At 49.6% G+C, this 12038-nt stretch overlaps 1 protein-coding gene across 1 annotated transcript in view; it reads right to left on the minus strand.

The window, feature by feature from the left end:
• Nucleotides 1–12038, minus strand: part of LOC146808695 (uncharacterized) — a 388468-nt gene that overhangs the window by 14126 nt on the left and 362304 nt on the right. Inside the window, exon 5 of the mRNA XM_085614782.1 lies at nucleotides 4194–4287. Coding sequence (XP_085470908.1) covers nucleotides 4194–4287 — 94 coding nt within the window. The remainder of the gene's footprint in view (nucleotides 1–4193; nucleotides 4288–12038) is intronic.

A 12038-nucleotide genomic window follows, 5' to 3' on the forward strand; every position in this document is an offset into this window, starting at 1 on the left:
CGGAGCAGAGATTTTTCTTTTGAGCAGCTTGCCATTGATAAGCTGGCGATGTTGTACCCTTGCCTGAGCCGTGTGACAATGGTGTACTCTTACCTCAGCCATATGACAATGGCGTACCCTTACCTCAGCTGTATGATGATTATGTACCCTTATTTTAGTCGCCTGATAATTGAGTACCCTTACCTCAGCCATGTAATAATAGTGTACCCTTACCTGAGATGTGTGGTAATGGTGTAACTGTACCTCAACCGTGTGGCGATGGTGTACCCTTACCTCGGTTGTGTAATAATAGTGTACCCTCAACTTAGTTGTGTGATGATGGTATTCCCTTACCTCACACATGTGACGATGGTGTTCCCTAATCTCATGCTTATGATGATGGTGTAACCTTACCTCAGCTGTGTGGCGATGGTGTACCCTTACCTCGGTTGTGTAATAATAGTGTACCGTTACTCAGTTGTGTGATGATGGTATTCCTTTACCTTACACATGTGACGATGGTGTTCCCTAATCTCATGCTTCTGACGATGGTGTGACCTTACCTCAGCTGTGTGGTGATGGTGTAGTGTAGGAAGGTAGGATACTTCTGCATGGTTACCCCACGTTTTGCATGGTGTTATGCTGTATCTGACTAGTCTGACTAGGATCCTGCTAACCAGGACCCCAGTCTCTGTGCTTTCTCCCCTAAATTGGTTATGGTGAGTACTTAGATGCATCCCAGATTGGCTACTAGTGTACCCTTATGAGTCCCTAGTATATGGTACTGAGGTACCCAGGGCATATATACACCAGGGCTCCTCCATGGGCTGACGCAGGTATTATGCCACCCAAGGGAGACCACTCAAACTGTTATTACCGGCCTGCCATTGCTGCCTGTGTAAGCTGGTGCTAGCACCAGTTATGACAGATATAAATTTGCTTATATCTGAGGTCACTGCACTTAAAACCTATAAGTCACCCCTAAGGCAGGCTTTTCAATCCTGAAGGCAGGGTGCTTGGTTCTAAGTATGAGGGCGCCCCTCCATGAGCAGGACACCACTACAGGCTTTGGAGTACATTTTTCAGGTTGTAAGTACATCAGCCATTATGATACATGGTGTGGCTATGCGTCATTATGCGATGACCATCTCTAAACTGGTTGGAAAGAACCCTGTAGTGCTTGTTATCAAACATGTTGGAATCATACCCCAACACTATATATACAGATGAATGGAAATCCCATAACACTGAATGAAGGCTCCAAAAGTATAAAGTTCAAATGGATCCAAGTGAATTCTACACAACAGAAGATGCTTCTCCAGTACTCCAGATGTTCTGAAGAGATGTAAGTTCCACAGGATGTGAGCAGGATTCTCTGGCAGCACCTGGACTGGACTGTGAGGGGTCCCTCAGTGTAGCAGCAGCAGCCCTGGACATCTTTGCTGCCATTCACCTCTAGGCAGATTCTCTTACTAGAGGGCTTACACCGCTAATTTGAGACGATAAACAAGAGGCTAATGTCACTGAAATTCTCAGCCATTCACTTGGAGTATTTCTAGTAGCCTGTTCCTTCTCTGGTAGCATTATTTAAGACAACAACTATAATCCAGAGTGGCATGCACCTGAAATACTATGAGAGCAGACTCTTACCTCAGCTGAGTTACAATCGTACCCTTACCTCAGCCGTGTGATGATGGTGTACCCTTACCCCAGCCGTGTGATGATGGTGTACCATTACCTCAGCCAATTGACGATGGTGCATGCTTATCTCAACTGTCTGCTGATGGTGCAACCTTATGTCAGCCGTGTGACTATGGTTCACCCTAACCTCAGCTATGTTACGATAGTGTACTCTTACCTCAGACATGCAATAATGGTGCACACTTACATCATCCAGGCATGTGACGATGATGGGCCCTTACCCCAGCCGTGTGACGATGGTGTACCCTTACTTCAGCAGTGTGGCAGTAGGGTACCCTAACCTCATGCATGTGATTATGGTGTACCATAACCTCAGCCGTGTAACAATGGTGTACCCTTATGTCAGCCGGGTGACAATAGTGTACCCTTATTTCAGCTGTGTGATGATGGTGTATACTTATCTTAGCAGTGTGATGATTGTGTACCCTTATGTCAGCATTCTGACAATAATAAAGAATTACCTCAGCTGTGTGAGGATGGTGTATGCTTTCCTCAGCCATGTAACAATGGTGTACATGTACCTCAGCCATGTGATAATGTTGTACCCTTAACCGAGACGTGTGATGATACTGTACCCTTATGTCAGCCATGTGACAATAGTGTACCCTTCCCTCAGCCATGTGATTATGGTATACCAAAAACCCAGCCATGTGAAGAGGTTGTACTCTTTATCAGCCATCTTGATGATAGTGTACCCTTACCTCAGTCGTGTGTTGATGGAGTATACTACCTCAGCCGTGTGACAATAGGTTACCCTTATGTCAGCCGTGTGTTGATGGAGCACCCTACCTGAGCTGTGTGACAATAGGGTACCCTTATGTCAGCTGTGTAACAATGGTGTATCCTTACCTCAGCCGTGTGATGATGGTGTACCCCTATGTCAGCCGTGTGCAAATAGTGTACCCTTACCTCAGCCGTGTGAAGTTGCTGTATTCTTATGTCAGCTATGTGATGATGGTGCACCCTTGTTTTAGCTGTGTAATGATGGTGTATCCTTCCCTCAGCCATACGATGATGGTTTACCCTTACCTCAGGCATGTGAAAATGGTGTACTCTTATGTCAGCCGTGTGACAATAGTGTACCCTTATGTCAGCCGTGTGACAATGGTGTACCCTTACCTTAGCCGTGTGATGATGGCGTACCCTTACCTTATCCATGTGACTATGGTGTACCCTTACCTCAGAATATATGTGGTTGCGCACAACTCTCTGCAAGCCTGTCTTCCGATAAATAATCAAACTAAACTAGTATGCGTGCACACCAGAGAGAGGTTTGCCTGCCCCTTGAATTACACAATATAGGCGAGTGACTCTTCACTCGATATCTGGTTGCACCGCGTAAATATGACTAATCACATTATCAAGGTCATACGAAAACAAAGACAATTGGTCACAATTTTTATACAATTGTTGAGTTGCCTCTTTTTAGCATGTCCTTAAACATTTATTTACCCAACCATTCAAAAATTGAAATTAAACAGTCGTAGATTCTTTTAGAAATCTGTTACCCTTACCTCAGCCATGTGACTATTGTGCACCCTTACCTCAGCCATGTGGCGATGGCGTACCCTTATGTCAGCCGTGTGACAATGGTGTACCCTTACCTCAGCTGTGTGATGATGGTGTACACTTACCTCAGCTGTGTGATGATGGTGTACCCTTACCTCAGCTGTGTGACAATGGTGTACCCTTACCTGAGCAGTGTGGCAATGGTGTACCCTTACCTCAGCTGTGTATTGATGGTGTACCCTTACCTCAGCCATGTGATGATGGTGTACCATTACCACAGCTGTGTGATGATGGTGTACCCTTATGTCAGCCGTGTGACAATGGTGTACCCTTTCCTCAGCCGTGTGGCGATGGTGTACCCTTACCTCAGCTGTGCATCGCTCACTTCTGTCTCCCAGTACATTTTCTTCTCAGCCTTGTTCAGCCCACAGAGCATCCAAAGAATTAGGGGTTTGGAGGAGAGAGGCAGGGGCAGATATTACAGGGAAAGGAAGACGGGGATGATTTATGAGGTAGAACATGGAAGAAGAATTAGAGATGGAACCTGAAGAGGAAGGGAGGTAGGTATTAATCCCTTGAAGGAAACTTTAAGGAAGGACTAGAGGCTGAACTTGAGGACAAAGGGAGAGGGGGGTTAATCCCAGAAAGAAAACACTAAGGAAGGACTAGAGGCAGACCCTGAAGATGAAGATGAGTGGAGAGGAGGTTAATCCCAGATAGGAAACACCGGGGAAGAGCTATAAACATAGTTTGAAGATGAAAGGAGAAGGGGTTTAATCCCAGAAAGTAAACACTGAGGAAGGATTAAAGGCAAACCCTGAAGATGAAGGGAGAGGAGGGTTAATCCCAGAAAGGAAACACTGAGGACGGAATTGAGCCAGACCCTGAGGACGAAGAGAGGGGGGTTAATCCCAGAAAGGAAACACTGAGGAACAGCTGGGAGCCAATGGTGGACTAAAGCCACAGATGGAGATATCTTGGCATGAGTCTCTATGCACACTTACACAATGATGACCTCCACTAGCACGCCAATCACAATGCCGACGATATATCCAACTGAGAGTCCTGGACTGCTATTATGTGGGGAACTGTCTTTTTCTGAAAAACACAGAGAGAGGGAAGGGTCAGAAAGTCATATATTGCTGTGTTTTAACATATGCTTGTGTCAGGGAGCTCTGTACACACTCTCATGTGCAACCACTACTCTGCAATTTAGGCCCCCTTTATCAACACCTACTGTCACATAACCATTAACGTGATGCACTGAGAGTATAGGGGATGTAACTGTGATGTTCTTTATGAGTGGAGTACAAAGACTGCATGCTCTCCCTTGTACACTGGTGAGAGTGTATGCTCTGAGCCCTGTGGTGCTCCACATGGGTTGGAGTACAAAGACTGCATACTCTGTCCTTGTATACTTGTGAGAGTGTATGAGCTGAGCCCTGTGGCGCATCACATGGGTGGAATTACAAAGACTGCATACTCTCTCTTGTATATCGGTGAGAGTGTATGCGCTGAGACCTGTGGCACTCCACACGGGTGGGAGTACAAAGACTGTGTACTCTCCCTTGTATACTGGTGAGTGTATGACTCAAGCCCTGTGGTGCTCCACATGGGTGGAAGTCCAGAGACTGCATACTCTCCCTTGCATACTGGTGGCAGTGTATGAGCTGAGCTGAGCCCTGTGGTGTTCCACATGGGTTGGAGTACAAAGACTGTGTACTCTCCCTTGTATACTGGTGAGTGTATGACTCAAGCCCTGTGGTGCTCCACATGGGTGGAAGTCCAGAGACTGCATACTCTCCCTTGCATACTGGTGGCAGTGTATGAGCTGAGCCCTGTGGTGCTCCAGATGGGTAGGAGTACAAAGACTGCATACTCTCCCTTGTATCCTGGTGAGAGTGCATGCGCTGACCACTGTGGTGCTCCAAATAGGTGGGAGTACAAAGACTGCGTCCTCTCCCTAGTATACTGGTGCTAGTGTATGCTCTGAGCCCTGTGGTGCATCACATGGGTGGAAGTACAAAGACTGTGTACTCTCCCTTGTATCCTGGTGAGTGTATGACTCCAGCCCTGTGGTGCTCCACATGGGTGGAAGTTTAAAGACTGCATACTCTGTCCTTGTATACTGGTGACAGTGTATGAGCTGAGCCCTGTGGTGCCCCACATGGGTAGGAGTACAAAGACTGCATACTCTCTCTTGTATATCGGTGAGAGTGTATGTGCTGAGACCTGTGGCACTCCACACGGGTGGGAGTACAAAGACTGTGTACTCTCCCTTGTATACTGGTGAGTGTATGACTCCAGCCCTGTGGTGCTCCACATGGGTGGAAGTTTAAAGACTGCATACTCTCCCTTGTATACTGGTGACAGTGTATGATCTGAGCCCTGTGGTGCCCCACATGGGTAGGAGTACAAAGAATGCATATTCTCCCTAGTATCCTGGTGAGAGTGCATGCGCTGAACACTGTGGTGCTCCAAATAGGTGGGAGTACAAAGACCTAGGTCATAAAAAAATACCTTTGGGTCAATCCACACTTAATGTACCACACTTACACATGGAACCTCAAATCACGAATATGATGACAATGGACAAAAAGACAGTGCAATCAAAAATAATTCTAATTTAAAAATACAGATTTATTCAATAGCAAATATGCAGGTATCTATGAATAACAGTGTACAAACATTTTATGTTTAAAAATATATAGTCCCTATCTTAACTACATATGACATATAGCAATAAAAAACATAAAAGACCTTAAAATGGCAAAAGCCTAAAAACATTTTTTTAACTAAAAAGAATTGGGAAGCAGAGTAGGAAAAATGATTCCAGCTCACAGAAAAGTGCTACTAAATCAACAACAAATAAATTGTAATCATCTAGAAAATTGTTTCATGGATCATATCTGATACCATTGTCCACATAGACTTAGAGTAGACTTTTCTTCTCAGCGCATCGACACATTTCGGTGGGCACTAGTTTATGGCCATCACCTTCTTCAGGAAAAAACATATATAATTCCCAATATCAATTTAAAATTCTTGACGAATGTGTCATTTATTTGAACCTGGGCGTAGTTTGCCTCCAAATACAACCAGCCAAGTGGTAAAAGTTGCCAATAATTCCAATACCTATTTACAAAGGCAGATAATCACCCTCACGCAAATAATGTCGAGCTCAAGCTTTTAATGCGGCGTCCTTTCTCTCACATTATTGGATCACAGATATCTATGTCTTGCAGCCCAGTCACCCGGATGATGTGAAGATATCCAAACCTTAAACTTTTGTTTCGTCGGTCTATAATGTCACGCCCCTTAGCTCGAGCCCCTTGCAACAGAAAAAACAGTCCTGTTACAGGATCTGAATTTGGCCGAGAAACACCACGGAGTAACGCCTCTGTGAATCCGTTAATTCAAAGACAGTACAAAGACTGCATACTCTGTCCATGTATACTGGGTAGAGTGTATGCACTGAGCCCTGTGGTGCTCCACATGGGTAGGAGAACAAAGACTGTATTCTCTCCCTTGTATATTGCTGAGAGTGTATGTGCAGAGCCCTGTGGTTCTACACACGGGTTGGAGTACAAAGACTTCATACTCTCCCTTGTATATAGGTGAGAGTGCATGCGCTGAGCTCTGTGGCCCTCCAACTAGGTGGGACTACAAAGACTGCATACTTTGCCTTGTAAACATGCGTGTCTGTAAGGCTGCACACTGTTACACACTACATAAGTGGAAGTTTAACACTGCATACACTGACATTATAAACGTCTGTGTGTGTTTGTGTACACACTGCTTTGTATGGCCTGCCACATGAGTGAGGGTACCAAGACAAGGGGGCCGATTGACAGAACTAATCTGAGACAAAATCCTAAACTTACTATTTTTGGCATTCACAGAAGGCATTTAGTAGTAGTAATGTTAGAATTTTGTCTTAAGACTAAAACTTAAGACAAACTTAAGTTTAACTTAAGTTAGCTTAAGGTTAACTTAAGACAAAATCTTAACTTAAGACAAAATCCTAACTTTACTACTACTAAATGCCTTCTGTGAATACCAAAAGTAGTACGTTTAGGATTTTGTCTCAGATTAGTTCTGTGAATCGGCCCCTACGTTCTTTGATCGTCCACCCTCTCTTCTAAACGTTAAAGTTTTAAAAACCGGGAACTCGAAGTTAAAATAAAAAATGTAGAGCCCTTCATGTAAGTGAAAGCACACGGACTGGACTTCTACTATTATGGAAATGACCACATGATTTCATTCCTTATTTAATGCATGGAAGTCTATTCCAGTGATGGTGGTGTTCTGATTTAAGAGTACAGCGTAAGTGTAAGACAAAGAAGGCCCCATCACATGCGAAAAAGCTGCAGCAGCCTCCTTGCTGAAGACAAACTTGCAGACATCAAGCAGAACAGAAGGTGATAATGTTTTACCTGCCTGCCGCAAAGGACCAATAGCCAATGCAAGGCAAGCAAGGAGCCATGGGTCCAGGGGGAAACAAGAACCATGGGAACTCTGCACCTCCTGGTGGGTAGTGAAATATATGCATAATTCAGGGGCGTAATGCAGTCCCTTGCAGGGCTCCCAACTCTTCAGCGGCTCTATTCAGACTTAGGACAATGAATATCTGTGAGATATGGAAAAATCAGGGCCCCTCGCCACACTATGCAGAGGGGCCCATCACTCCTGTTACGTCACTAGCATAACTAGGGTACAGTTGCGGCTCATGCCCCTGGGCCTTGGTTCCACTGGATTCAAGCTAGCTTGGCTGATGAGAGGTGTTACCACGAAACCGGTCGCAGGATGCTTGTTTCAGGTCCAGGGATTACCTGGCTTGGCAGTTTGTGCTGGACTGTGCCCATGAGGCACAGGGTCCTCTCCTTGTGTTTGCTACTACACCTGCTGGTCTAATAATAGCTACAATCCTGATATCACCTGCTTTCTTTGTCAGAGAGCCTATTCACTCCACAGTAAGGGCACGATTCACAGAACTAACTTAAGACAAAATGCGAAACTTACTACTTTTGGTATTTACAGAAGTTAGGAATTTGTTATAAGTTTGTCTTAAGACAAACTTAAGACAAACTTAAGACAGACTTAAGACAGACTTAAGACAAACTTAAGACAGACTTAAGACAGACTTAAGACAGACTTAAGTTAGGATTTTGTCTTAAGTTTGTCTTAAGTCTGTCTTAAGTCTGTGTTAAGTTTGTCTTAAGTTTGTCTTAAGTTTGTCTTAAGTCTGTCTTAAGTCTGTCTTAGTTTGTCTTAAGTAAAACTTAAGACAAAATCCTACCTTCTGTGAATACCAAAAGTAGTAAGTTTAGGATTTTGTCTTAAGTTAGTTCTGTGAATTGGCCCCTAAGACCCTGAGGTCGTAAGACGGAAAGACAGGTCGATTTTGGGCTCCTTAAGACACCATTCTGTTTCCCTCTCCTACCACACAGCTCAAGCGCTTCAGTACAACTAGCAACCTGGAGAAGCAATCAACAGGTCCGATAATCAATTAAGATAATCAATGTTAGCGAGTACATTTATCTTCAACACTCCCATAACGTGAAGGATCTTTTGACACAGAAAACTATACCGCATCCCTGTAACACCAGGTTCAACAGAGGTCTCATTTGTACAAAGTGTATAGATTTATCAGCAGTTCTAATCCTAGGTAACTAACAGCACCACTAAACCTCTAGTCGAATCGTTTTAATATTGGGATTTCTCATTGTATGCTTCTTTTACTTTAAAGGCACTCAAGAGAAGCTAGCACAAAATATTGACCTGCAAACCAGAAACCACCAAAGGTAATAAAGGAAAAAAGAATCTGTGAGAATCTCCCACAGTATTATCACGGAGTGATTTTGAGTTGCGAAGACTTTGTTCAAAGCATGAAGTGTACTCTATAAAATGTATAACTTTCAATACAACACACACAGAATCTTGAAGACCTTCAAGAGATCCACTGTGTGTCTAAATTAAGGCACCTCGGGGCGTGGCCAAGATGGCGGAGAGGTGAGACGTGCCTCGCTACCTCTCCGCCAACCGCTGCATTAAGCACTGGCGAAGGGGCCATCTACAGCTTGGAGATCAGTGTGCGGTAGCCTCCACTGGTCCTGCATTGGCCAGAGCGTCCGGGAGAGCTGAATCTGGTACCCGATGCAGCGCTTCTGGCTTTCATCCTGGAGTGGGCTCCGAGTGCCGGGATCCTGCAGCCGGAAGAGGCATCCTTTCCGCTCTTGCTGGGCCGCGGTGCTGCGGCCGCCTTATTGCCTTGACTGGCTGAAACACCCGCCGCAGTACAGCGACTCTTGTGACCACCCACCTTGAGCAGGGGTGCCCCTTACAGCTTCCATCGTCAGGAGGGGCCGGAGTTGCCCGATCGCCATTGCTTCTTGGGCTTGGCTTTCTTTTGACTGTTTGGGGTCATCGCCGAGAGGAGCGCGGCTGGGCCCGATCACCCCTGGGACCAATTTCACGTGAGGCACCGGCTGCACTGGGCCTCGCCGGCATCCAACCAGGGCCTATGTTGGCGCGGTCTGCATTATCGCCCTCCCCTGCAGAAGTGGCCCGCTCTCCCGCAGTCTCCCTTCGCCCTTGGTGCCAATTGTCACTACATCGGCCCCCATCTACACATGGCCCTTTCTCATCGAGGCCTGGTCTTTCTGCAGAGCCAGCAGTGGGCTGCAACCCTTGACCCCGTCAGACAGTGGGCTGAGCGTTACTCGAAGAGCCCCCCTCCTGCTGCCATCAGGTGAGTTTTGGGGTTCACTAGCGCCTCGAGGGGCCCCCAGCTGTGGGCCATACCGGACTGAAAGAGGGCGCACTTTTTATTGGCGATCACCGCTTCCATTACCCCACGTTGGGATCAGCTCTGCGTGGGATCAGGGGGACCCTGCTGCGCTTGGAGTCGCTTCGTTGAGCACCGCCAATTCTTGCACTGGCCCTACCCTGTGCAAGCACTTACCTGGGGCCGCTGCACACTGCTGATTCTTGCCTGGATGTCTGGCCGCCGCCACTGGGCTCTGTTGGAGCTGCTCAGCTGTGAACAGTAAGAACATATCCTTGGCGTTCTAGGTGATTTGCACTGATACTGGGGTTGGAGCGTAGCCACCAATAGAGGTGGCCGCCGAGGGTGGGACTTGGTCTTCTGCGGAGGCGGCCCAGCTAGGTCTGGGTGCAGCTTGTGGGTGTGCCACGGGTGCCCAGCTCTTCCCCTAGCTTCTTGCATGGTCCTTGGTTGCCCCCACGCTTCTTGCATGGTCCTTGGTCGCCCCCACGCTGCCTGCCTGCTCTGCCTGCCTCCTTACCTGCTGCCTGCCCGACCTCGGATCCCCGGCGCCCCAGCCGCCGCAGGGCCGCCCGACCTCGGATCCCCGGCGCCCCAGCCGCCGCAGGGCTGCCCACCAAGCCCGCATAGGTTCTCCCGCCGTTCTCTGCCGCGACCCCGCCCCCCACCTGCCGATTGGCCCCCGCGCTCCCCGCCTCCCAGCGGACCCTCCCTCCCGGCTCCCTTCTTAAGGGGACCCAGACCTCGGCTCAGGAGCGACCACTGCGCCCTCCACGGCCTGGTCGCCCCCACGCTGCCCGCCTGCTCTGCCTGCCTCCTTACCTGCTGCCTGCCCGACCTCGGATCCCCGGCGCCCCAGCCGCCGCAGGGCCGCCCGACCTCGGATCCCCGGCGCCCCAGCCGCCGCAGGGCCACCCACCAAGCCCGCATAGGTTTTCCCGCCGTTCCCTGCCGCGACCCCGCCCCCCCGCCTGCCGATTGGCCCCCGCGCTCCCCGCCTCCCAGCGGACCCTCCCTCCCGGCTCCCTTCTTAAGGGGACCCAGACCTCGGCTCAGGAGCGACCACTGCGCCCTCCACCGCCTGGTCGCCCCCACGCCGCCCGCCTGCTCTGCCTGCCTCCTTACCTGCTGCCTGCCCGACCTCGGATCCCCGGCGCCCCAGCCGCCGCAGGGCCGCCCGACCTCGGATCCCCGGCGCCCCAGCCGCCGCAGGGCCGCCCACCAAGCCCGCATAGGTTTTCCCGCCGTTCCCTGCCGCGACCCCGCCCCCCCGCCTGCCGATTGGCCCCGTGCTCCCCGCCTCCCAGCGGACCCTCCCTCCCGGCTCCCTTCTTATGACGCCCCCTGAGCGACCGCACGCAGCGGGAGCACCGATTGAGCACCGAAGGTGCGCCAAAGGTACGCCCGTCTACGCCCGTCCGCGCCTGGACCGCGCCCCGCACCAGGACCCCTGTCCCCCGCAGACCCCAGCTCACCCGCCGGAGTGACGCCGCCGCCACCCTCAACGCACTCAACACCGGCCGAATCCCAGGATGCTACCGAGCCACCCCGAGACGCACCCAAGGACCCTTCAGCTGCCACTCCTGCAAGTTCACCTGCATCCGGACCTGCACTGCACCAACACTCACCAAGCCGAACACCAGCAGCAACCACCTGAAGTGCATCCTGCTCAACACCCGCTCCGTCCACAGACACGCCGTCCAACTCTGGAACCTCCTCGACACCACAGCTCCTGACTTCGCCTTCCTCACAGAAACATGGATGAACGCCTCCTCAGCGCCCGACATCGCCATCGCCATCCCAGAGGGCTACAAGATCACCCGGAGGGACCGCGGCAACCAGACCGGAGGAGGCATCGCCATCATCCACAGGAACACCATCCGCATCACGACCAACACCGACGACACCCTGACAACCGCCGAACACCTGCACTTCCAGATCCACACCGGCCCCAAGACCACCCTCAGAGGCACCCTGATCTACCGACCCCCGGGGCCCCGCACACCATTCAGCGAGGACATCGCCGACTTCATCAGCCCGCACGCCCTCCCCTCCGCTGACT

This window comes from Triturus cristatus, chromosome 7, assembly GCF_964204655.1.
Source record: "Triturus cristatus chromosome 7, aTriCri1.1, whole genome shotgun sequence".
Taxonomy (NCBI): domain Eukaryota; kingdom Metazoa; phylum Chordata; class Amphibia; order Caudata; family Salamandridae; genus Triturus; species Triturus cristatus.